The sequence below is a fragment of the Oncorhynchus tshawytscha genome, linkage group LG22, assembly GCF_018296145.1.
Source record: "Oncorhynchus tshawytscha isolate Ot180627B linkage group LG22, Otsh_v2.0, whole genome shotgun sequence".
Taxonomy (NCBI): domain Eukaryota; kingdom Metazoa; phylum Chordata; class Actinopteri; order Salmoniformes; family Salmonidae; genus Oncorhynchus; species Oncorhynchus tshawytscha.
Genome location: NC_056450.1, coordinates 11,900,157 through 11,926,416, shown reverse-complemented (window position 1 = coordinate 11,926,416; position 26,260 = coordinate 11,900,157). Strand labels below are relative to the sequence as shown.

The 26,260-nt window shown below is 43.5% G+C and overlaps 1 protein-coding gene across 3 annotated transcripts in view; it reads left to right on the top strand.

The window, feature by feature from the left end:
* The window catches only part of LOC112221805 (arf-GAP with coiled-coil, ANK repeat and PH domain-containing protein 3), a 74,556-nt gene extending 52,673 nt beyond the window's left edge, over positions 1 to 21,883 (top strand). The window contains exons 5-24 of one of the 3 annotated variants that reach the window (XM_024384154.2): positions 163 to 221; positions 1,336 to 1,519; positions 2,363 to 2,407; positions 2,535 to 2,630; positions 3,243 to 3,317; positions 5,485 to 5,496; positions 11,229 to 11,344; positions 11,679 to 11,730; positions 12,184 to 12,284; positions 12,529 to 12,640; positions 12,859 to 13,067; positions 14,413 to 14,577; positions 14,777 to 14,994; positions 15,138 to 15,239; positions 15,379 to 15,471; positions 15,687 to 15,916; positions 16,300 to 16,409; positions 16,699 to 16,809; positions 17,016 to 17,077; positions 20,521 to 21,883. In XM_024384154.2, the coding sequence (XP_024239922.2) occupies positions 163 to 221; positions 1,336 to 1,519; positions 2,363 to 2,407; positions 2,535 to 2,630; positions 3,243 to 3,317; positions 5,485 to 5,496; positions 11,229 to 11,344; positions 11,679 to 11,730; positions 12,184 to 12,284; positions 12,529 to 12,640; positions 12,859 to 13,067; positions 14,413 to 14,577; positions 14,777 to 14,994; positions 15,138 to 15,239; positions 15,379 to 15,471; positions 15,687 to 15,916; positions 16,300 to 16,409; positions 16,699 to 16,809; positions 17,016 to 17,077; positions 20,521 to 20,627 (2,259 nt within the window). In that variant the 3' untranslated portion in view covers positions 20,628 to 21,883. Of the gene's footprint in view, positions 1 to 162; positions 222 to 1,335; positions 1,520 to 2,362; positions 2,408 to 2,534; positions 2,631 to 3,242; positions 3,318 to 5,484; positions 5,497 to 11,228; positions 11,345 to 11,678; positions 11,731 to 12,183; positions 12,285 to 12,528; positions 12,641 to 12,858; positions 13,068 to 14,412; positions 14,578 to 14,776; positions 14,995 to 15,137; positions 15,240 to 15,369; positions 15,472 to 15,686; positions 15,917 to 16,299; positions 16,410 to 16,698; positions 16,810 to 17,015 lie in introns of all 3 variants that reach the window. The other 2 variants (XM_024384153.2, XM_024384155.2) reach the window with 2 other exon arrangements.
* The last annotated feature ends 4,377 nt before the right edge of the window (positions 21,884 to 26,260 follow it).

Genomic DNA, 26,260 nt, shown 5'->3' with positions numbered 1-26,260 from the left:
CCCTGTTGGTTGAGATCGTATTTTTACTAAAGGACCATCAACAGCCAGAAACCTCTCCGTATCTACGTTTGTGGGCACAAAATAAGTTACGTACCAGCTCAGAACATCTTGCTCCACAGTCCTGATTAAGACATGTTAATGGAAACTCATTTTGTGTTTCAGATTCTGTTCGATCAAGCCCAGAGATCTGTGAAGCAGCAGTTACACACCTTTGTGAAAGAGTAAGTTCAAGACAACTTCCTTCCATTGTCTCATACTGTCTCATACTGTCCCATACTGTCTCATACTGTCCCCCCCCGCCTCTCGTTGTGTAGACTGGGACCTACCTGAGGGGAATGAAACTTGACTGATTTTTGATGTTAGTGCTCCGCGTCAGAGAACGGGAAGCAGACCAACTATCCTGAGGCTCAGGGCCTTTTACCTGGGAAAGGTCAGGGGTCATGACCCTGCCCTTGTTGTTGTCTTAACTACAACCTCCTGGGAAAACCCCTAGTCTGACAGCAGACTGAAACCACGGTTCAGGGATTTGTTACCCACTACCAATAGGAAGGTGAACTGGGGTGATCTGGGTGGGAGAATAAGGAACATGTGTCAAACAAACTGAATTATTCTTATTGAATCCTCCAACCACAAACAGTATTGCCATTTTCATACCATGTATTCAATATACCAGTCCTTAGTGAATCTTTCAATCATAATATTATACAGTATTGTCATTTTCAACCATGTAGAAGGCATCAGCATGCTTCAGTTCGGCTGGCGGCTAGCCAACGAGTGTGTTCGCATACTCCCTAAAAATACCTTTGCTTGAAAAAGTAGACAAAAGCGGCAATAGTACTTTTTGTCACTTTTGGGATACCGTAGCCAGTATCCACTTCCTCAAAATAGTCATAATTAATCTAAGCTAACTCAAGAAATCTGCCATTAATTTAGAAGTTTGTGCCAAGAAGATCTTAGTCACGCAATTTTACATCTTAAGATGTTTGGTGCAGTATATCTCAAAGTAGAAATGTGCATGAAAACGAGACCTGTCTCATTGAATGACAACAAAGACTTTATTGAAGAACCCCTACAGTTGACCAATCATGGACGAAGGGGGCGTAGACTCGAGAGAGACATTTTGTGTGCCCGGAAACCCTTCCCGAAGTCCAAAACAAACAAAAGCATCCCAAAATGTTGTGACAATATATGCACAAACTCTTCTGAACTGTTTCGACTGGGAAACAAGCAGACACGTTTACTCCTGTTATCTGCTCAGGTACAACTATAGAAATCACATGCGGTATCTGTTGTTCCTAGGACCCAATCTCAGTGTCCCCAATTTCTCATTCTCAGGGATGTCCGTAAATTCAAGGAGACCAAGAAGCACTTTGACCGTGTGCGTGAGGACTTGGAGATAGCCCAGGTGAAGAACGCCCAGGCCCCCAGGAGCAAACCTCACGAGGTGGAGGAGGCCACCGGTACACTCAGCATCACCAGGAAGTGCTTCCGACACCTGGCCCTCGACTACGTGCTTCAGGTCAGCGATAGAGAACCCGTAACCGGGGATATATGACAACAGGAATTTAGACAGATGAGATGCCTTTGAATTCTGTAGGTCTAGATTAGAATAAAATACCAATTGGATTAGTGATTTCACTGGCAGGCCCTTAAAGATGGTGGTACAGTAGCTGTGGCATTGTACTCAGTTAGGAAATTGTAGTCACATATTGTGGTTCAGCATGGTTTTAGCTCTGCATGCACACATGTTGTCTCCTCTCCACTCAGTCTCTAGACAGCTACCAAGTCTGTCTTTAGGAAACGAGAATTGATGTGGTGTGATCTCTGTGGCTCCCTCTGTCTGCAGTATGTCTCCCGGCACTCACGTCCTCTCTGCTCTAATTTTGCAGTTTGTGTGTTTGTGACCCTGTGTGGTTTTAATTGGCTGAAGGCAGAGAAGGTCACGGTTGTGTCTGGAGATGTATTCTAGTGACCCCTCAAATGTAGCGCAAGATCTAATTTAGGTTTGCATCATTCATTAAGATAGCCAATGAGCTGAATGAATGTTTTTTTCTTCTTAAATGCCAACATGATGACCATAATTGGTTCATATAAAGGTCATTGCAGTATCATGTTGATGTAATGTTATTTTGTTCGTAACATACATAAAAGCTGAGAGACAGGCAGGACTGCAGGACACATGCAGCACAGCTCTCTAGTGTCGTAAACGGTTGGTCACTGTTCTGACATCAGTGAAGTGTAACTATTGTCCACAAGAGGGAGATGTTTCGATGCACGGCAGTATCAGATCAGGCTGATTCTGGCGGAGTTGTAACATACCATATTACTACTCACTGTCACCCACTTCTCTCCCGTCCTGCAGATTAACGTCCTTCAAGCCAAGAAGAAGTTTGAGATCCTAGATGCTGTAAGTGCCCTTAACGATCAGTCCCAACAACATGGAGTACAGCTCTGTAAAAGTGTTTTGCCGTTGGTAAAAACATACCAATAATAGATTGCTTGTATTCCTCTGTCTGTCTCTGTTTCCCCTGCAGATGCTGTCCTTCATGCATGCCCAGTACTCCCTCTTTCAGCAGGGCTACAACCTGCTGGATGAGATTGACCCCTACATGAAGAAGCTGGCTGCTGAGGTGAGCATCACTATCACCCTCACCGCCCTCATCCAGAGCCACGGCCAGCCTACAGCTTTGCTGTTCCGCCGGGCCCTAAACCCTGGTTCCTGATTAGTATTGGATTGGCTCCGATGGAAAATATCGACCCAGGCAGAGTTGCATCACCGATGCCCTGTCCGCTGTTGTGCCGTCTGTTAACATAACAGTGCATTAGCCTTCTGATTTGACTGTGTGAAACCAGGGGCATTATCTGTTGAAAATCCCTGACTGTGCTGGGTGGTAAATGTAGCAGATATACTGTAGTACTAGAACCATAACAGTGTTAGTCAAAGACTTCCGCGGCATGGTATCCTCTCACACGTCCAGCATGCAGAAGAGTGAGACAGACTCGATCAGACGCTTCGTGACAAAACATTGACCTCGCTCACGCCCCCCATTTGGACGCTGCCAGTTCAAAGTGTGGCAGTTCCACGTCTCTGAGCTCCACTCTGTCTGACGGCTATTCCTTCACGTTGCCTCTGTTTAAAACGAGGCGCTTCCGTGGACATTCCTTTTGCTTGGCCTCTTCTCTACCCACAAGTCTCAGCTATGTGATCAACGCCATGTGTGTTTTGTGAATCTTGTTTCCAGTTGGATCAGTTGGTGATTGACTCGGCCATGGAGAAGAGGGATATGGAACACAAGCACGCCACCGTACAGCAGAGGGTAAAGCAAGCAGCCATTTCACTCTTTCTGCTTCTCCTCTGGAAGTTATCCAGGGGTCTGGGGAATCTTGAGTTTGCTAGCCTGGTCCCATATCGTGTGTGCCATAGCCATGACTTCTCTATCGTTGCCATGCGCCGCGCATCTATGGCTTGATAGCACAGGAGGTTGGTGGCACATTAAATTGGGGAGAACGGGCTCGTGTAAATGAACACAGAATGTATATGCTGTATTCTATTCTACTGTATCTTAGTCTGTGCCGCTCTGACGTTGCTCGTCCATATATTTATATATTCTTAATTCCATTCCTTTACTTAGATTTGTGTATATTGTGTGTATTGTTGTGAAATGGTCAGATATTACTTTCTAGATATTACTAAACTGTCGGAGCTAGAAACACAAGCAATTCGCCACACCCGCAAAAACATCTGCGAACCACGTGTATTTGACCAATAAAATGTGATTTGATTTGATCAAATACATCAAGCACATGGTTTGCAGGTGTTTGATGCCCTTCCGTTATGCGCCGTTCTCCACTCAGCAGCCTCCTGTGCTTGTTAACGATGGAAGAGTAGGATAACGAGGGCGAGGATAGTCTTCTGTGAGTTGGCCATGTCTGTGTTGGGACTAGGCTGGGAGTTTGGCTAGTGGTTTAGGAAACACAGCAGAGCTCCCTCCAATCCTAAATTCACCACCTGGCTACTGTTATGACTGGGGGATTAGGGAGGAGACTGGTCAGCGTTTGATTAGTCTGCCTCAGAAAGGCCAGTCGTTGGTTTAACCGTTAAACCAAGTGGAATTAAGTGTTTTTAAGAGGCTAATCCCAGTGTTGTCCACTGTAAATAAGAATGTTCATCAAATTCGGTGTATGCTAGGCTAGCTAATCATTGAGATTTGTGGCCCGAACTGTATGTTTGTTTTTTTTGCTGACATTTGAAATGTGGGTTCTCTCCGTTCCGTACACGTTGACACAGGCGGCCCAATTCGAATATTTTTTGGTCTTTTGACCAATCCGTTCAGCTCCGAAAAAGATTGGATGTGAAAAGAATTGATGTGATTGGTCAAAACACCCATTAGTGGAGAATAATATCCGAAACGGGGCTGCCTGTGTAAACGCAGCCTAGGAGTACAGAACGGAGAGAACCCACTTTTTTAAAAAACAGACAGTTAGGGTGTAGACGTAATGCCTCTGATGTTATTTTAGTGCTTTAATGGATCATTTAGGTCTCAGATACAGGTCCACTGTGCCATGCTATATTTACGGATACAAATGTATCTGTCTGCGGGCTGTCAGTTTGCTGTGAAACTGGCAGAAAACACACAGATACATTTGGGGCGAGTTGAAATTAGAAGGAAAAGAAATTGGTGCTGTCCTCCAACGTCTACGACGAGTACCGTGAGTTGGCAAGGCAGGCACAAACAGATCTGGGACCAGGCTAGTCCTGTTCTGGTTGTGAATGAATAATCCCTGGCTTGTTGAGTGGGACTTCCTGAGGTCCTCGCGATCTCCATATGAATGAGACACTGCAGTCTCCAGTCTCAGGGTACTGAGCCCCAGGAACAATACTTACTTACCTCAGGAAGGATCAGTGGCCATCTGTCCATCTGCCTACAGACAGCCAGGCAGACAGCCATGCAGACAGTCATGCAGGCAGCTAGACAGGCAGCCCTGGACACCCTATTTATCACCAGGCCACTGCCTGTAGTCTGGACACAGACAGAGAAACAGGAGGTGGCAGATTGGATAAGGGCCTAGCAGTTTAAAAAAATCTGTTTATGTCTGAAAATCAGTTTTATTTTTTCATGCAAGCGTCAAACTAACACACTCCATTGGAAAGTGGTAGTCTGTGAGCATGTTAGCCAGTGAGCATAATGTCAGCATCTGGTCACAAATGAAATGTAGGCTATGTTTTTATAGGGCTGGTCATTTTAAAGAGGAGCTCAAATATCAGGGACACTGTCTTCTAGAGTCAGATTATGAGATGCTGGAAGGCCAATAAATAGAATTATAATCTGAGGTACAATGAAGCAGTTGAGATTATTGTATTATCACCCCACAATTGGTCTCTGCTATGTCCTCTTGCGTGTTCTAATGCTGCCCTCTCTCTCTCTCTATCTCTCTCTCTCTCTCTCTCTCTCTCTCTAACCATGCTGCGATCTGCTCTACCAGACTCTCATGCAGGTGAGTACATTTTAAACTTCACGTGCTTGTTGTCTGCTTCTTGTGAGAGACTGATGCAGACGTACAGCACAGCTCAGAAGTGCCTCTGGAGAACATTAGCCAACCCCTTTGAAGTTATCTTAAGCACTAGTGTGCGGAGCTGCAGAGGCACACAACTGTACTCTGTGAATCATTTATATGACGCAATCAGATCCTCAGCGCTGACTGCTATCGGGCATAGCATAGGATAGTATAGCATATACAGCCGTTTAGTTCTGAAGTGGATGGCTCTGTTCCCATGAGACTTCTCTTCTGTTCAGAAGTGTTCGGCCGAATGTTTTTCTGGATGTTTTGTAGATTCCAGAGGCAAAGAAAGGTTGAATCTTATTGATGGACTTTTTGATGGATATTTGTTCTTAATTTCATATTATTGGGAATTGTGTTTGTTATCACGCCACTTCAAGCATCACCTTCTAGCTCAGCTACGGCATTTGACAAATCAGTAGTGGCCTTATTACAACGGGCACCATTTTGTGTTCCCCTCCCTGAAGTCATACTCCGCTCTGAGCTGGTTAAATATCACAGGGATTTGATGGTCCTTCTCGTCACATCTGGACATGAGCAATAACCCTTGTGTAAAGGTACATGGGACAATGGGGCATCCCTGACATTACCAGCAGAGGGATGAGAATAAAGTGCTGCCACCAAGTGTGACTGGAGCTCTCTGGTAAACAGAGCAGAGAAAGCCTGTAAATGTCAACCCCCTGAGAGGTCTTATTCATTTCTAACTGTGGGTTTAATAGAGGAATTCTGTCCTCGGCCACGTTTGATCTCTCCAGCTCAACACTAATACGGTACCGTCACAACATTCTGGTCTACTGTTCCTCTAGCACACAGCTTGTTAATGAATTAGGCTGATAAAAAAAAAATATATATATATATATATACATTTTGATCATTAAAAAAAAACTTTTCAGTACTTTAATATTCAAGATTTCAGGAGTCCTGAGGTTTCTATACACAATCTCATTTATTATTGAGGCTTTTACCAGCATTAGCAGTATATTGCAGGATTGCGATTTCAAAGACTTAATCGGCTAATTTGTCTGTAAAGGTCGTGGTTAGGAGAATGAGAATGTGGGAGTTCTTTTTCACCAGTGTTGTACAGTGTCCACGCACTCAAGATGGGCTCGGTTACATGGTAACTGTTTCTCATGGCAACAGCGAAGGGAGAGCTAAATTAACCAGGTGGGCCTCCGGATTAGGTCAGACAGGCTGTTGTGTTGTGTGGGTGGGGCTGAGGCTAGAGCTGGTAAGGCAAGGTGCCAGGTTAGTCAGTGGTAGATGACACCTTGGGGATGAGGGGACAAGAGGATCCTTGCTGGCTGCAGACAATAGTGGTGTAGTATGTCACTGCAGACAGAATGGCTAATCAGTGCCACCAACTGTCCTGTCCTGGCCAGGGCCCATGTGGCATAGAGTGAGGGGGCATATGTGTCTCAGAGGGGTTGGGTAAAACGCGGAAGACACATTTCAGTTGAATGCCTTCAGTTGTACAACTGACTAGGTCTCCCCCCTTTCCCTTTACCAGGTGGATGAGATATCAGGACGTTCCTCCCCAGTCCAGTTTAGTTTAGTGTAGTCGACTTTAGCGTGTTCTTGCCTCATTTGACATGCGCCTCGGCTGATCCTGATCAAAATCTCCGTCTTGTAGTATCTGTGTGTATTGTTTATCAGCTGCATGATGTAGGCCACACACACCGCTGTGATTGCTGTTGCGACTGGACCGTTAAATGGCATATGTACTGCTGAGGTGAATGAGTACATGGACATGAATAAGTAACTGTTGTAAAAAAGTGGCAACTTATTTCTGTGTAAACTGTCTCAAATGGCTTTGGGCAAGAACACACTCAGGAGGCTAAAAGGCACATTTTATTACCCCTTCAGCCGCTAACTGCCACTCCTTGATAGTCCTGAAATTTTCTCCCCTGAAGTCGTATTTGGAACAATATCAGAGAGGGGTTTTCCAAGGGAACTTAGCACATACTTAATTAACCAAGGGATCCTGAGATGCTCATGATGAGAATGAGATCTTAATATCTTACACACTCACATTTCAGTCAGGCAGAGTCTCTCTCTATCCAATATCCAAGGGAGGGGTAATGGCAGAGTACATCAATAGTGGGCCTTGTTGTCGGTCCAGAGGAAAGCCTGTGGAGAGTCGGACACCCACATTGCTTTGCTCTGACCGATGGAGACCCGGGGCTTTGATATTGGAGAGTGTTGAGGGGTTCCTTCTCAAAGTTACATAAATATGTTGTTAGTTTGCCCTATAACTTCTTCGAATGGAGAGCAAAACATTGTCATAAGCCCTCCACAGCTCTGTACTCAGTAGCCTCTGACCTCTGACCTCTGTCCTCTGTGGAACATGGCTGCTGGAATTAACGGTTTTCACCTGCATCCAACATCCATTCAACATCCATGCATCATCCATTCTAGTCTCCTTTCAATAATAGACTTATCAAATAAAGCACAGATGGGATTGCACCAGTAAATAGTTAGATTCCTTTTGAGTTATCTGCACCTACTAATTGGTGTAATATGTCTGACCAGAGCCATGATACACAACTCTATGTCTGACTATCTCACAGGCTGCTGTTGCCCCTTCGATGTCCTTTCACATTCCACAGCTCCCAATCCCCCTCATCTGGCACAGCGACGCTGCTGCCTGCATCCGGACAAGGATCAGCTCATATAACCTACGTTTAAGTTTACGGGGACACAACAAAGCTCTAACAGTAAATAAATAAATAAAAAGGAAGTTAAAGTAGCCTTTATTGTGAACCATTTGTTGTCTCTTGTTTTTTTTTTAACACGGTGGCCCACCTGACTACATTGCTAACAAGATGCTCTGCTTCTATTCTTGTTGAATTATTGAACTGCCAGTCATTTCCCCTCTGCATGATGCCAGATCATGAATAATGAATGGCCTTTATTGTTCGGTTAGCTTGCATACAGGAAATATTTGCTTCCCTTTTTCATAACATGTGTTGGGTTACTCTAAAGGCATTATGTTTATGGTAAGGACAAACGTTCTCGAAGGGTGCTGGACTAATTGATAAGTGCATATTTGTGTAGACTACACTATATGGTAAATGTGCTGCTACTGACATGTTTTCTGTAGTGGCTTGCAATTTAGTTAGTTTACTCTTTGTTCGGGTCGATGGCAAAGTCTCAGCTTCTCAGTGGTGATTGCTTGATTAACTGGGCTGGTTGCCAGATGGAATCATAGGGACGCGGGCCGGGCTCCATTTATTGCGCGCTGCAGAACACTCACGGTGTCCGAGTGTTGAGGAGTCGTAAAAGTGTCCAACCAGCGCAGCCTGGATTCTGGTGTCATTTTAACAAACTGCACGTCTTTGGGTCTAGAGCGACTGAAGGCAACTCTGATTTGGAAGTTCGACGTTCCGCGAATAAACTGGCAGCTGTATGATAATAAGATCTAATCCAAAGACCCACACAGTGACGGCAGCAGGCAGGTGCTATTGTGGAGCGCGCACATGTCTGTGTAGGGTAGTTATTCACGATGCGGTACTAACAGTCCCAGAATTGTTCAGCGATCAGAGGACTTAACGGACGTTTCGTTTGCAGCTCGACAGCGATCCCTATTCACTGAGCATTTGATTAGAGTTTCTACATTTTCTGTTATATTTTGGTTTGCCTATTTACATGTCCAATGCTGGATAATTTAAAACGTTTGAAAATGAAGATATTTGGACGGTTGGACCACACTCTGGTGGGTTGAGCTTTATTTTATAGTCTATTAATCATTTTTATTTCACTTCTACTTTGTATTGTTTTGATTGCATTTGCATTATGTTGCTTTATGGAGAGTTGACCTTTTGAGAAGAGAGGAGACCCATAATTTGAATACGGATATTTTTTTGTGTCATAAAAATATGACTTTTTCATTTGTGTCATGGAGTATTGAACAGCATATTTAGAAATAGGCTAGTCTATGGTCAACAGCAACACATTGTAAGATCAGACTGTAACAACAAATTGCACAACGCATATTTGTGCACGTCAAAATGAGTGATTTAAAAAAAAAAGTAGTAGTTGTATCATTCAAACATGGAGTGACTAGTAGTTAATAGCGTGCTGCCCTGCTCAGTGCTGCTAATACCCCGTTATGAAACTCAACTGATCACAGTGTCGGATGGGATCTGACTGTGTGCACCGTCACTGGCGTTCGTTTATCTAGGTCAGCTATGGAGCTATTCTGAATCGTCCTAAAAGAAAGAAATTACAGATTGGACAGAGTCGTCAAACCTTCACCGTTTTTATTGCTTTTCATTAGAGAACTCATTTATTCAGATGGAACTTGACCACGATGGGAAGATTGTGTTCAATAGGTTGTTTGTGTATTTGTCATGAAAAAGAACCCAAACTGAAGCTAGATCAATGTTCTGTACCTATTCACCTGTCCATGGGTGAGTGTCACAGGCAAAGATTCAGGACATCAAATGATTCTAATCTAATACCTATTCTTTCTTTCTTATTCTTTCTTAATACTTGATTCTTTCTTACCATTAGGGCAGCAGGGTAGCCTAGTGGTTAGAGCATTGGACTAGTTACCGAAAGGTTGCAAGTTCAAATCCCTGACCTGACAAGGTACAAATCTGTCGTTCTGCCCCTGAACAGACAGTTAACCCACTGTTCCTTGGCCGTCATTGAAAATAAGAATTTGTTCTTAACTGACTTGCCTAGTTAAATAAAGGTATAAAAAAATTGTCTCACAGTGGACCTCCATATTCCTTCTCTGAGAACTCTTTCATCATATTCATTAATGAGACAATTGTGTCTTGGCAGAGGAAGCTTTACCAATGTGGTTAATGGGCCAGACTAAGCACAGGCACTAAAATGTTTCTTTATTTCTGTTGAAGGCATGGTAACGGTTTTGTACATGTTGGTCTGTGTTGTGAGACATGCCTTTATTTCAAGAAGGATGCACATCCTAGCTACTACTTTCTAAATTAAACCAAATGACTGTCTGACTTGGCACAAGGATTCATGATTCCGCTGAGACTTGAGCCGACGGACTGCACTAGGACACTGAACCTCGAGTAGCTGCCTTTCAGTGTGTAGTTGGTGTAAATGAAGAATCTGTGAAAAGGGTAGGGGTGGTAGTAATTCTCTTCAGCCAGAAGATGCTTACACAACCATTTGCGTCAGAGTGAACATCTCAGATGGGAGTTCCTAAAGGGCACAGTGAATCGCTCTGTGACGATGCACGGCACACTTTTCCCATCACATGCGCACACACGTGAATTGTGTTAACATGACTGCACAACTTTATGCATCTTTCACGGAGGGCTTATATCACATCCTGATCTTATGTGATGTCATAGTTCAACAAAGCACAGAAGAGACTCCATTTTAGTGGTTCTCAAACCTCTCCTTTGGACCCCCTAGACTTTTCACAATCTTGTTGTAGCCCTGAACTATCTCACCGGATTCCCCTTTTATAAAGGGATTGTTGACGAATTGAATCAGGCGTACCAGCTCTGGAATCGATCAAATACATGGAGCGGCTAGGGTCCCCGAGGAGGAGTTTGAGAACCACTGCTTCAGTCACTGTCCCTCTCAAATGCGTTCCCTCACTGATCAGTGAAATACCCTCATTTGTTCCTATGTTGAGTGGCCACAGGGTTAACTTGGGGTCCCCTTTTTGTCTCTCTCAACTCTGACAGGACTTCTCGTATGACGACTCAAAGGTGGAGTTGTTCAACGTGGACGCTCCCAATGGCGTGGTGATGGAGGGGTACCTGTTCAAGAGGGCCAGCAATGCTTTCAAGACCTGGAACCGGTAACTAGATGACTGACGAGTAGCCATCACTAAACCAGCCACACTCTGGCTTCAAATCTATATATGCAGTATGACAGTAATCCTGTTGATTTGGTCTCTACCTTGGCAATGGTATGTTTTGTGGATATTGTATAGGATATCAAGACATACCATAGGGAACTAAAGAAATACAGTCTATTCACTAGGAAACCAATGGCCGTACTTGCTAGCATTGAGTTACCTTGGTTAGAGAGAGATCCCCATCGCAGGACATAGTGGAGATCTATAATATATATACTGTCTGTAGAAACATATCCATTTAACATCCATCTGTTATTCATTTCTTGTTTTTCAGACGGTGGTTTTCCATCCAGAACAGTCAGCTGGTCTATCAGAAGAAGCTGAAGGCTAGTCCACATAACCACCAGCTATCATCTTTATAGGTCCTGGGGGGGGGGTTTGAGTGCAACTTTAATGGGGTATAGAGCTGCTCTGAAAGTCACAGTGATCTACATTGGCGAAACGCAACCCTCCCTCATTTAACACTGACTGCATTAGGGCAGAGGACCGTTACAGGATACTCCTCAAGAGTCCTGTCCAAAGACTGCGATGGATGGCTGCGTGTGTTAACCCCATCCTACGGCCTTACATCGACCCTCGCATGAATCCATAGTGGGATATAGAATGTGAGCGTCAGTGTACTCATATACACATTGGCTCAAAAGGGGAAAGGTGCTCAACTTGGGAATCCAAACGACATGTCTTACTTTACTCCAGGACACATTGGACATAATGTTGGTGTGATGAATAATTGAACTGATTTGACTGACCGGGCCTTTTTCACTGTTACTGACCAATAGGATTCCCTGACGGTGGTGGTGGAGGACCTCAGGCTTTGCTCTGTCAAGCCCTGTGAGGACATCGAGAGGAGGTTCTGCTTCGAGGTTGTCTCCCCCACCAAGTATGTTCTTCTTCGTGCCCTTCTATTAAGGAATGAGCTGTAAACTCAATTCACCTTTGTTCCGAGGGATTTGTCTTACACATGCATTCAATTTATTTAAATCCCTAGAGGTGACATTTTAAGAAAATGTCCAATAAGATTTCTTCTAAATCATTCGCCTCCTTCTAAGAGGGCCAAGGGGCTATCGTTTTGTACTGTTGAGAGACTGTGTGTTGTAATATGGGGCTGTCTTTCCATTCTACAGGAGCTGTATGCTCCAAGCGGAGTCGGACAAGCTTCGGCTAGCCTGGATCCAAGCAGTGCAGGCCAGCATTGCCTCGGCATACAGGGAGAGCCCAGACTACCATTATGTCGAGGTCAGTTGGTCCATCTATCGTAAACATAACTGTCAAACAAACAATGATATTCTCTTCACTTTCTCACCACGACACGTCATTTATAAGCTTATATACTTGCATGAAGTGATAGTCATTTGTGAGCTATCTAAAATCAAGAGTATCATGCCTCAAGAGAATGATTGCATGCCTCTGTTATGCGCTTTTTGCCATGTGTGCGTGTCTCGTCTCACCACTAGCGCCTGGACAGGACCGCCTCGCCGTCTGTTAGCAGTATCGACTCGGCCAGTGAGCCTCGGGAGCGTAGCATGAGGGGGGAGAGTATTCTGCACCGCATCCAGTGTCTCCCGGGCAACGAGTATTGCTGTGACTGTGGCCAGGCTGACCCGCGCTGGGCCTCCATCAACCTGGGCATCCTGCTTTGCATCGAGTGCTCCGGCATCCACAGGTAATGTCAGTTTGTATAGAGGCCAGGGCATCCTGCTCTGGCATCCACAGGCACTGTGTCTGGATGGACTGGAGACATCTGAGTCACCTCAGTTTATATAGAGCATAATAAAAGCTATAGTCTTATGAGTTATATTCTAAATATATTAGCTCAAAAATTATAGCTCTGTTTTAGCTAGTATAAATTTAGTATAGCTAGCTTGGCCTGCCGAGAGCGACTACATAAAGGCATACTACACTGGCCACGCATACTGTTGTATGGTCTACTCTAGACCTAAGCTCCTTTTGGTTGTAGATCAATGGATGTAATGTAGTAGCAGCAGATTGTAGCGTAGGGCGAGGGGTCATTTTAAGGGGTCGCTTGTGACTGTTTCAGACCATGTTTCTTACCATGTGCTGGTCTCTTGGCTCTGAGAATATGAAAGAGTCCCAATGACCAAAAGGGTGCCTTAGCCTTGTCATCTGCTAGTATAGGGCACGTTCTGCCCCCCCCAGGCTGCTTAACTCTACTTATGGGATCATGCTGTGTTTGATTGGGAGAGCTCATTGAGTGAGTAGACGGGATGGGAGTTAGACGATAAGCACCACAGCACTGAGACACTCTGAATATAATGGCATCCCTTTAATGGTGAAAGTACGCAATTGTTGACTAACCGGGCCAAAGCAAGCCGGAGATTCCTGTCTAATACCTGTCTGTCCTTAATACTGTGGCTCTGTTGACTCTAGAACTGCATTCATCATAGCTGTACCCCGCTAGGGTATTTGTCAAGCATGAGGCGAGATGGGGAAAGTTTTCCTCCATTTACGGTTTACTGCAGAGATGCAGCAATTATCAACGCTTATGTAATCCCCACCTCCTCTGGACCATCTGCTGAATATTCATGATCTGTTTCTCTCAGAGCCTGTCTTCTCACAGTGCTGAGGTGAGATCACATGAGGTTTCCCATTAGCGTGGCGGAGGGATACAGAGACACTATCTCACGCAGTTTTTATTTTTGGCATGCAGCGCAGCAGTTGCCTGGATACCAAAAGGTTTTGTTCGTGGAGCGGAGATTTGCATGACATTGAGGGCAGCTACTCTGTTTCCAAGGGGATAACGCCCGTGTGATTTGAAACCCCTACTGCAGCTTTTCAACTGTCATGGAGCTTCCTGTGTTGCTTATTAGGGGAGGCTATTACGTCTGCCGCCTTAATGTTATAAGCAAAGCAAGGAAAAAAATATGTTGGTAGCAACACTAACTTCAAATGCTTCTTACCCAATAATAATTCTAGCCACGGAACTTGAAGACATACAGGATTCAAATGCCATCACGTTAAGAATAGTTGTATCTCGGTCTCTGTTGCAGGAGTTTGGGGGTTCACTGCTCCAAGGTGCGCTCTCTAACGTTGGACTCATGGGAACCTGAGTTACTCAAGTTAATGTGCGAGCTGGGAAACAGTGTCATCAACCACATCTATGAGGGAGCATGTGAGGAGCAGGGCCTGAAGAAACCAGGGCCCTCAAGTTCCAGGTAAGAACTGCCACACCCTATTCAAATGCCTCTACCTGATTTTTCAAATGCCTCTACCTCCCCCTTGAATATTTAGATCAATTATTTCCCCCAAGATAATTGGTGGAGACTGGGAATGTCCTCTGAGCAACTGTGTATATTTGATGGTTAGATGCTAGGGTCATTGTGATCAATCAATATTCCATGCTATCTTCTGCAGGCAAGAGAAGGAGGCGTGGATCAAATCTAAGTACGTGGAGAAGAAGTTCCTGAAGAAGTTGGGGGCCACTGAGGTGCTGGTGAACGGCGGGCGAAAGTCAGCACGCCGGTGGAGTGTGAAGAAGTGCCGGAGACACAACAGTGCCACCACAGTGCCCAAGACTCGACGAAAATATCGGCAGGAGCTTGGTAGCGCCTCCCCTGCCACCCTCTCCTCGGGTACTCTAATTGCTCTCCTGCCACTAGAGAAAGGATACCTTATTTATCTTTGTATTCGTTATTCCCCATCGTGCTAAACCATCAGTTGACAATGACAACCCAGTACATAAGACATTTACACATTCCCTCCTTGTGCTTAACAGCGGCTTCAGCTCTAGAGAGGAAGTTCCGGCGAGAGTCACTGTTTTGTCCAGATGAGCTGGACAACCTCTTCTCTTACTTCGACACGGGATCTGGGCCTCGTAGTAAGTTACCTACCCGTCTAATATACAAACACTACACCCTAAACCACAGAGATACTTGAATCCTTTATGTGGTGTGTAAAGTGAAGTAACTAGAAGCAACACTAACGTGACCATGGCTTGGCTCCAATTGGCCCTGCAGGTCTGAGCAGTGACAGTGGCCTGGGGGGCAGTACAGACGGCAGCACAGACATCCTAGTGTTCGGCTCAGTGGTGGACAGTGTCACAGAGGAGGGTAAGAGAAACACATACGGGTAACTGATGGAATGGGGGAAAAATGTGCAACATATATGTTCAGCCATCGTTTTGAAATGCCATTTTCAGAAACCCTGACAATTGATCTCAATCATCCTTAATTGCCCTTGAGGGGATAAATAAAGTTGTATTGAATCCTAGTTGTCGCGGTTGTTGTTCTGGTTTTGTAACTCTGCTGCTTCTGTCTCTCTGCAGAGCGTGAGGTGTCAGAGGACTCTAGCGGAGAGGCTGAGATGGAGCCGGAGCCTGAGACCCAGTCGGACCCAGAGGATAGGCGTGAGCTCCACCCTGGGGCGCTGCTCTACAAGGCCTCCCAGGCACGCAACCTGCCAGTCATGGCCGAGGCGCTGGCCCACGGGGCTGAGGTCAACTCCGTCCATGACGAGGATGATGGCAAGAGCCCACTCATACAGGCTGTGATTGGGGTGAGCCATTGTAATAACAGGCAGGCTTGTTCTTAGTACACTGGCAAAGGCAGTCCTTGTCGTTCACGATGAATAGTGCTGGAGGCATCTTGCTGAAATGTTCTTCAGTGGCCTCAACTGACAGCACTGCAACATACATGAATGTGTGCATCTATCCCATACAGGATGTCTATGCATGATCACAATATTCTAAATCTGCACAACGTATTGGGAGCATATTTAGAGTGTGCGACTTTCTGTAATTATTTTAATACAGTTTAATACATTTTTGGGTGTGCGTCAGCTTGTGCTTTTTTACTAACCACAATATTCTGTCACATTTTATCTGCGCTTTATTTGGCCATATGGAGAGAGCCTCACAACGTCTGTGTGTTCCATTCCAGGGCTCTTTGATAGCCTGTGAGTTCCTGCTCCAGAATGCAGCTGACGTCAACCAAAGAGACGCAAAGGGGAGGGGGCCACTGCACCACGCCACATATCTGGGACACACAGGGTGAGTAGTGCCAAGGCATAACACGTTCCCTGTTTCTTTCCTTACTATCGTCAATGTTCTTTTTGAGTCACTAGTGAACATTTTTAAAGAATAGTTTTCATGGACAATGATGTAGCTTGCAAGGCAGATTATTGTTCGGTTCTTTTATTTTTTTTACATTCATATTGTTCCTCGGGCTAGATGGCATAAGGGACGAAGCTGCTGGGTCCAGTTCTGTTTATGCTGATTCAAATGTGGGAGTGTTCAGTACATGTTCCCGTCTGATCCGTCTCCATGCTGCCCTCTACAGGCAGGTGTGTTTGTTCCTGAAGAGAGGAGCCACGCAGAACGACGGGGACGAGGATGGCCAGGACCCTCTGAGTATCGCTGTGCAGGCAGCCAACGCAGACATCGTCACCTTGTGAGTTTCAGTGGGACACAACACCCTTGTCCCTCAATTTTCTCAGCCTCACACGATCCTTTGAAATACATGTTATGACCGGGGGTTAGCTTGCTTAGACGACTGTAGCTCCTCACTTCTGGCTAGTATGAGTGGATCCATCTGACATGTTGTGTTCCATCCCTCCCTCTTTCCTTCTCTCTTCCTCCTCCCTTTTTTCCCCCAAGGTTGCGTCTGGCCAGGATGAACGAGGAGATGCGGGAGTCGGAGGGACCGTTCGGCCAGCCAGGTCAATACCCCACCAGCAGCCCCACTGAACAGCAGTATAAGAAATGCATACAAGAGTTTATCTGTCTCAACATAGCTGAGTGCTAGAAGTCAGTCACACTTCCTGGTCCAGTTCAGTCTTTCCCTTTCTGGTCATGGTTGGAGGGGAAGCCAATAGCATACCAGGACTGTGGCGGGACAGGCCTGTCGGGAATCTTGTGCAGGAAGGAACATAGTCCAAAACACACATTTCTCTACCAGATTCCCTACACGCTGCTGTCCCGCCCAGCTTTATGGTTCTTCTCTTAAAAAACCTGTTTCACCCAGTGCTGCAGACTAACATTGTTCAAACGAGGCCAGACCAGAATATGCCAACTACTATTCCTTATCAACGGCATAGGATGTCAGTATCATTAACTCTTATCATGATGTCAAAACTGTACTGTTTAATTGGACTGGCAACATTTAGTTCAGAGTTAGGTCATTTGTCAACAAATGGTTAGGGACCAACTTTATAATCGACTTTCTAAGTGAATTTAAATCATAATGTAACCTACCTAATAACCATGTCAAGTGGATTAATTCAGCTGCTCTTTATTCATTTGGAGAGGGGACAGGTGTTTGCGTGCGGTTTTCAAGGTAGGGTAGTGTGCTCCGAACCAAAGACCAGATCAGACCAATATGCTGCACGATACTTTCATCAAGCTACTCTGCCTGCTCATGTAACAATACCAAAGCAGCACACGGGTAGTCTTGTCAAGGGCATAAAAACAGACCTTCATTTCAAGACCTGTAAAGTTGTTGTCGTTCTAGCTTGTCGGTTCTGCTCCAGCTGTGTTGTGTTGTGGCATGAGGTGGTTCTTCAGTACACGCACGCTGTGTGAAAAAAAAGAGGCGTGTACTTGTGAATTTCATTATGGTGATTAGCCAGGATAACAATGAAGCTAAGGAACAACTGTGATTGAGTGTAGATGATATGGATTATTTTATCATTTCATAGATTTTTAAAGCAACATTATGCACTTTTCCTACCAACAATGATTTGAATTTCATTTAGTTACTTTTCGGTATTTTCATTTAGTAGTGTAGGTTTTCTCCCTTAATTTATGATGAACTGCCCAGAGCAATAGTGCAATGATCATTTAAATACAGATACTCTGTATTTTTTGTATTCATTTTATCAATACGATGCAGATGGTATTTTTTTAACTGGATATATTTTGTTAGATTTTATTTTCCTGAGCACTCACACGCACAAGGCCAGTTAACCTTCACTGTCATTTCTTCACCTCTCTTCTTGGAAAAGACAACCACAACTCACAATCTTATAATAGAAAATGACTTAGATTTACTTTAAACTGCGATGAGATGGAAGTTTTTTTTAAAATTTATAATATGAAAACTCACATGTATTGGGTACAGTATTTGTATATGTTTGTTGAAAATATTGACTTATTATGGTATTCTGATGTATCATGGCTATACAGTATTAGATTAGTTCTGGGTTTTCTTGGTTGAATAGTGCATGGGTTGCCGGTGCCCAGGTCTTTCAAAGCCATGTTGGTTTTGTTTACTTCATTAATCTGTGTATGGTAATATTTTATATATTGTTAAAAGAAAATAACTGCGTGATGTGCTGCCAAATCATGAGAACTGTACATAAAAAGACATTACAGATCAGTTAGATCTGTGGTCTATAATCAAACTGAAACTAAAAACGGATATATTGGATAGAATACCCCATAATATACAGGCATAGTTTCCCAGGCCTATGAGAACGGGAGAGAAAGATTGGTCCATGCAAATATGCCAGCTTTCCCTCTAGCTCCTCTGAATACCAACAGAATACCCCCTTCTCTGTAAGCACTGCCCGTGTACACACTATACATGCCGTGTGTACATAGCGAGAGGGTGACCACAGTGCCCAGGTTTAATTTGATACTGTGCAGTTGCTTACTACCATTTTGAAATCATCTTAAACAGGAAATGTAATTAGTTTTACTCGCTTAAGGCTAGTAACAACTTATGTTTGGCATTGCGTTTGTGTTGCTTGAGTTTACTTCAAGCCAAAGACCACACAAAGTTCAAGTAATTTGAGGAGAAAATAATGAGTAGAAAAGAAGATGAGACCAAGAGTAGTGACTCTTATGAAATATCTGGGAAACAATGTTATGACTAAACAATGCCGATGATTTGCATCAAGCCACTAAAGGTTTACATGTTGTACAGTGTATGAGTCAGTGGATTGATTAAACTATTGGTTGACTAGGTGACTGTTCTGCTGTAAATATGCTAAAAACTATTAACACTTAAAACTGCTTGCTTCTATCTTCTGTATTTTCATTTTTGTGTTTCTGACTTAAATCTGTACATTTTCTTTGTATATTGTTAGAGAACACGTGTCTCTGGATATCGTTGTGCAAGTTACACTACTGCTACCGTTTTATGTTCATTCCCTTTTCCTAATATCTTCTAAAATGAGAAAATACTGAAAATAAATGAAAGATGTGATTCAAAGCCTTGACTTCTCCCACTGCTTCTTGCTTCATTTATTCTGTTCTTTTATATATCACCGTTATAACACTTTCCCTCTGTCACTACAACTAACCGCATTAACCTGAACTGGCACTGTACCTATTAGTCAACACATTTTCAGAGATTAGAAACGTTGTCCTCTGACATTTAACTCAAGTATGGATTCAAATGAGTTCTATGATGAATTCAGTTTGCCCCTATAACATTAGTGATTTACAAAACCGTTTCAGCGCTTTGTTTTCAATTTCTCACCTGTAGGTGGTGTGCTGCTTAAAGAAAAGGTTCACCCATTTTGAATGTTTAATTGTTTTGGTGCATCTCTGAGTGATGTTCTATTGATTCCCGGGGTCATTTCATGTTTTCACGTGTATCTGAGTTATTGGCGTTCAAGTAGGCAGAAATCTGGTTGATATGACGTAGCGTCATGACAAAGCCGCTCTCACTACACTGGGAAGGTAATAGGAATATGACTTTTAGATCGCGAAAACATCTATCATGTCAGATTTCAATACTGGCCGATGTCATAACTCGGGAGGACGTCTTCTCTCGTATGAGCCATTGATCATAGACACACACACAGGAAGAGACTGGAATGTTATTTTTAATTAGTCAAGCTGAGAATTTCTCACGAGGTCGAAAGGAGTTCGACTGGCTGTAACCATGGTCACCAGAAAACTGAAGCTTGAGAATTTAGAAATCGAGTAAAGCCGAGCGTCTTGGTCCCTAGACTGTGGTTTTGTTCCTCTTGATTTATCGAGATTAGAGGCTCTGTCATTTTTGAAAATCATTTCAGGTTTTGAACAATCGATGTCGTTTTTTTTTATACTCAAATTCCACATTATTGTACGGTAGGCCTACTGTTATTTACCAGATCGATTGAATGGAATTCTTGATGATAATGTTCTGTTACATTGCTATCCTTTTTTTCAGGAGACACTACTTACCTGGATATCTTCCGAGAGTTTTCTCACATGGCCTCACACAACCCAGAGAAACTGAAGCGGAGGAGTGTGCATTTCAGACACTCTTTCAGGTAGCCCACGGAGGGATGAGATGTCTGGGAAGTCATACTTGAAGAGTGCAACAGTCACTTTCCTTACATCATTACAGATTTGCACAGTGAATCTAGCCCCCTCATATTCAGAACCTGACTTCACTAATCCTCTCAGATCCTCAACTCATAAATGTTCTTCACAAATGAGAACCACTATTGCCCTCTTCCAAATTGCCCCACAACAGCTATTATCTCTACTGATAATCCCAATACCACCTCACACTAAATTACTCCGCTCATTTTACTGGTAAAACCACTTTTGTCAACATGCACTATAGTATATGGGAGATGCCTAGAAATGTTGCCTCTGAAAGCATAGGGAGATGCTCTCAAGAATTGTTGTCACTGTGCTACAAACATCTGTGGATTCTTAGATGATGTTCACGTATTACTTCTTTGACAGAAGATGTTGATGCTTTTCAGCAATTGGGAAGCGTATTTTGTTGGAGAATGCTGTATGTTACAAATGTGTGAGATGCGTATTCTGTTATCAAATCAATCCTTTTGTTTTGATAACGTTTTGTGATGTAGCCTGTACTCGCTTTATGAGGATTGGCTGGACTTGTCCTCTCTTATTTTACCGCACGACATCGTTTTTAAGCGTTGCTGTTCAACGTTAACTGTAGATGAATCCAAGCACTTAACAGTTTCTCGTCCTGTGTTCTAGATAGATGTCAGGAGCCTTTAAGCATTATACGTTTTCTTTGTGTGCTCAGATCAGCTTGATTAATTTGTTCAATGTACCTGACTCATTATAGGAATATAAGCATATTATTTACATCGCAGAATGTTTAGGTTTTTTTTGTATTCAGCTGTGTGTAATGCATGACTTTGGTCCATTTTATATTTCTTACACATAAACAAACTTGAATTAAGCAGCAATGCCTCTACACTACAGCCTATAGGCTAAATGGATAGGGATGTTTACTGTGTGTACCATCCAGTTCTTTGAAATGTGTTATAATGTCAGTATTATTTTTAAAATACTTTTTGTTTTTATCCTGGAACTATATGGAAGGTGATTTTTGATATTGACTATGCTGGTATAGTCTTAATTTTTGATGAAATGTAATGAAAAATCTCTTTATATTCATACCACTATGAATTTCAATGCAGATATTGTATATAAACGCTGTAGAGGCAAAATGCTAATATATCTGAAAGGAAAGTTATTTTGTCATGAATATTTTTGGAAGATGTATGCCTCTTGAAGGGTGAAAATAAAGAAAGTCTCTTAAATCTGACTGTTTTTTTTTTTGTTGACACAATGGTTTGTTACCTGACTGGCAGTTAAACAAATTATACAAGACTGATGTGTCCATATTTCTGAAACTAATTATATTTAAGGCCAGGCGCCACAGGCTGAAATTACATTTTTGCATCTACCTACCTACCAATTTTGAGATTTTTTGGGGGTATTTTGGTCCATCAATATTAGTATTTTCAAAAAGTAAACATACATTTAAAAAAAAACTTGATGAAAATGTCTATACTTTCTTTAGTTCATCATACTACCGTCATCCATTTTCAATCATTTCAAAGCTCACTACATTCAATTACACATCATTTAAAAGCCCATTTCATAGAGAATGTTACAAACTGGAATATATTTAGTAACTTATTTTTAAGAGATGTGGATTGGGTCTAGCGTTTGGTAGCTTAAATTCAGTGTACTTGTCTAACTGCCCTTTCCTGAATCATTTTCTCAGCTTCAGAAGCATCTGCATTCACCAAATGGTGTATGGTTATCCTTAGATATATTCTCCAGACTTGCCCAGATGGAATTGTTGATATGTTGTCAATTCTTTATTCTAGATAACATTTTCTTTGGAAGAATTTGCCAAAAATGCATTTTACAAGCATGTCTTTAACTATTTTACAAATAGAAGGATGAAAAAAAGTATTTATCCACAATCTGCTCTGGATAAGTCCGAAACCAAAATATTTTGACTGGCTTCAATACAGTGTCCAGGAAAATGGATTTGCGCAATATGCAAATATGCACATATTTAATGACATATTTCCTCATTTGCATATTTTAATAAAATATTTAAGTTTATTTTATTTCCAAAAATAATTAGATTTGTGTCTATATTCAACTGGTAAAAGTATATATAATATGATTCTTAAAAATATGACCATTGGCTGGCAGCACTCTGATGAGTTTGAGAGTCAGAAGAACACGGCATAGAAGGGCAGTTTGAGAGACTAACCATATGTCCATCCGAGTACCATATATAAAAAAATTATGACAGCTGTGATAGAAACTGGAAGTGTTATTATTTAGTTCAACATGGAGGGATCTTTTTGTGTCAGTAAAGTAAATTATGCAAGAAATAGCAGTGGAACCGCCCCGATGCACATATATAGCCTAACCATCATATCGAAGTAAACTTGTGGTCAGGTGATGATATGCTGTGTGGTCCTCCCACTACGACTCAGTAATAAATTATAATGAACTTCACAGTGTGGTGAAAGTACACAGTGATGAGCTTGATGCTCCTTTCCAATAAATATTGAGGGTCTTAAACTCTTATTCTGGTAATATGATGATCAATGCTTGGCTGCCATTTGACAAATAAAAATGATCTTGCTCTTTTGCCAATAATAATCTCATCATGTAGGCTATACCCACACTGCATCTGCAGGCTGTTGGCCAGAGTGCACAAGGTTGAGTAATAATAACAACAAAATCATACCGGTGATGTGACAGTTTGGGAGGATGTGCCTCTGCGTTTCATATAAAACCATACATCAATAAGACTCAGCGCAACAGGAAAGTACTGATGGTCTTCCAGGTATTCATTGAAACCGTTCTATTTCATACCTTTCAGACCATCAGTACAGTTGAAAGTATGGATGACTCACACCAACAAGGTCTCGAGGAATAGAACCACTAACCTCTGATTAATGCGCCGATGCCACTGGGAGAATGGTAGACCCCATTGTTTGGCAGGATGCGACGTTGACCTTGTAAAATCTTGAGAACGTGCAGGGGACATCAACAATCCAATGTGAAAGCCTCTGCTTGGACAATACAAGGCCTTTTGATTTCCCACTGAAGCCCAGGAAAAACACCTTGTAAGAATTTACCGATGAGGCCGTGGACCCGTCGCTTTACCATCGATGCGTAAATGGTTTGCTGGTATGACTGAGACATTCACCTTCAAGGTAAATTAGAGCGACCTGTGTCCAATAGTGACTGAAGGAAGCTCAGTATGACAGGTACGGAGCAAGACATGGCTCTCCCTCCAGAAGACTGAGGGGGGTTGGAAACCAGGGCCTGTGCAGGGTTTCTAAGATCAAGGGTAGTCGGAGGGAAAGCATACAGCAGGCCCTCTGGCCATGTGTGTGCTAAGGCATCCATGCCCAGGGGGCTGTTTGTCTCTGCCAGAGAGAACCAGAGTGAGCAGTGGGATGTTTGCTCTGAGGCGAACAGGTACATATCTGCTGTTCTGAACTGCTGCCATATCATCTTCACTACTTGTGGGTGAAATCTCCATTCCCCCGGGGGCGGTTTCTGTCCCAACAAGAAATACGCCACCTCGTTCACCTTGCCTGGCAGATGGATGTCTCGTAGGTTTGCCAGTTGTGGTAGGGCCCATGTCAGGAGATGTTGGGCCACCTGTAGGGACCGTACAGACCTACCTCTGATCGCATCAAGACATGTTTGTGTTTGAGAACAGGCAGAAAGTGTTTCAGAGCGAGGTAAACTGTCTGATGTTCTAGCATGTTGGTGTGCTCTTTCCTCCAGTGGGGGAACCACGTACAGTCCTGTGTTGCCACACTGCTCCCCAGCCTGTTAGTGAAGCAGCGGTCATCACTACTTCCCGCCTTGATGGAATTGATCTGAGAGGGATACCTGTAGTCAGGTAGGTTCTCTTTTTCCACGGCCGCTCGGATTTAGGTGTTTCTGTCCTGCTTGGGGTCCAAGCGGAATTTGTTGAACCACACTCGAAGTGGTCTTAAAGACAGCGGGCCTTACGGTGTCACCCCGGAGGACGTCACGAGCATGTCCATCAGTTGTTGGAATGTTCATACTTTCACCAATGCTTTCAACTGGAATTGTTGCAGGAGTGTAAGAATGCTGTCCACACGCTGAGGTGTTAAACTTGAACTTTTGGTTTGGTGTGAAGTTGCACTTTTCGTTGATCACAGTAAGACCCCGTGTATTTATGTGGGTCAGTGCTGTGCTCTCGGCCACACGTTCGTGAGAGGGGGCGCAGATGAGCCAGTCGTCAAGGTAAGAAAGGATCTTAATCCCCTGTAGGTGGAGGAAGCTCAGGGCTGCATTCATGCATCTTGTGAAGATAGGCGGAGCCAGGGAGAGGCTAGGGTAATACTACAAACTGGTATGCCTAGCCTTGGAAGGTGAACTACAAGAAAATGTCTGTGTTCAGGTAACACAGGGACGTGGAAGTGTATGTCCTTTAAGTCCAGGGACGTGAACCATTCCCCTGTAGCTACAGTCTGGAGAACGTTGACTATCCGAAACATATGAAAGGGGAGAACTGGATGGAAGCCTCAGTCTTTCTTCAGAACGAGGAAATAGGAAATAGCTTGCTGTTCTGATGCTTTTACTCTTGTGATCGCGCCCTTCTCTAAGAGAGATGTAATCTCCTGGCTGAGGGTGAAAACTTTCAGGGGGTCTGTGACTGAGGTCATTCTTACCCCTGAGAATGGTGGGGATTGGCGTCAGAAGTGCAGCTTGTACCCCTGTGAGAGGGTCCTCACCATGGGTCGGAGGAGTATGATGGAGGAGTATGATGCACAGTAGGCCAGGTGCTGCTGGGTAAACTGGCCAAGGTCCAACCCCTGCCATTCAGTTTCTGCCCCACGGCCCAGGTTGGGGAGAGGAGAGGGACGGAAGTTATACTGTTACACCCGCAGCAATGTTCCAGCATCTAGTGGAAAGCCTTCCCAGAAGAGTGGAGGCTGTTATATCAGCAAAGGGGGGACCAACTCCACATTAATGCCTATGATTTTGGAATGATGTTCGAGAGCAGGTGTCCACATCATTTTGGTCATGTAGTGTATCGTTGCAAATAGAAATAGGAGACATGGTCTGACCTAAGGTTTTATATGAACCATGGCGGCATGACTTTGCTTTTATTATTACTCAACCTGCGAGGAGCGTGAGGGACATATCCCTCGTTCAAAACTGGGAACTCACAGCTGGGAACCATAAATCTCCGACTTCCGAGCGTTCAAAAACAATTGGGAACTCGGAAAAATTGAGCTCCAACTGGGAAAAAAATCTATTTTAACAGTCATCCAACTCAAACCTCTTTCTAGAGCAACGACTTTCCGAATTGAAAATCACTGACGTCATAATTTGACCTCGTTTTTTTCTGAGTTCGTAGTTGTATAGAACGCGGCAATAATCCATACTTTCAACCACACTGACGGTCTGAAACTGTAGAACCGACATGTAAATTACTTTACGCTCATAAAAAGGATGGAAACATGATTACTGAGCAACATCAGAGCATGTGTGCAGTGTGTCACAAAGCCGAAACCTCGTGATTTGGCAAATAGTTAGAGAAAGGTTTTCTTTGATTTGGACTCTAAAGAATGTGGGCTTTTATTTTGAAGATTTCCTCATTATTATACAAA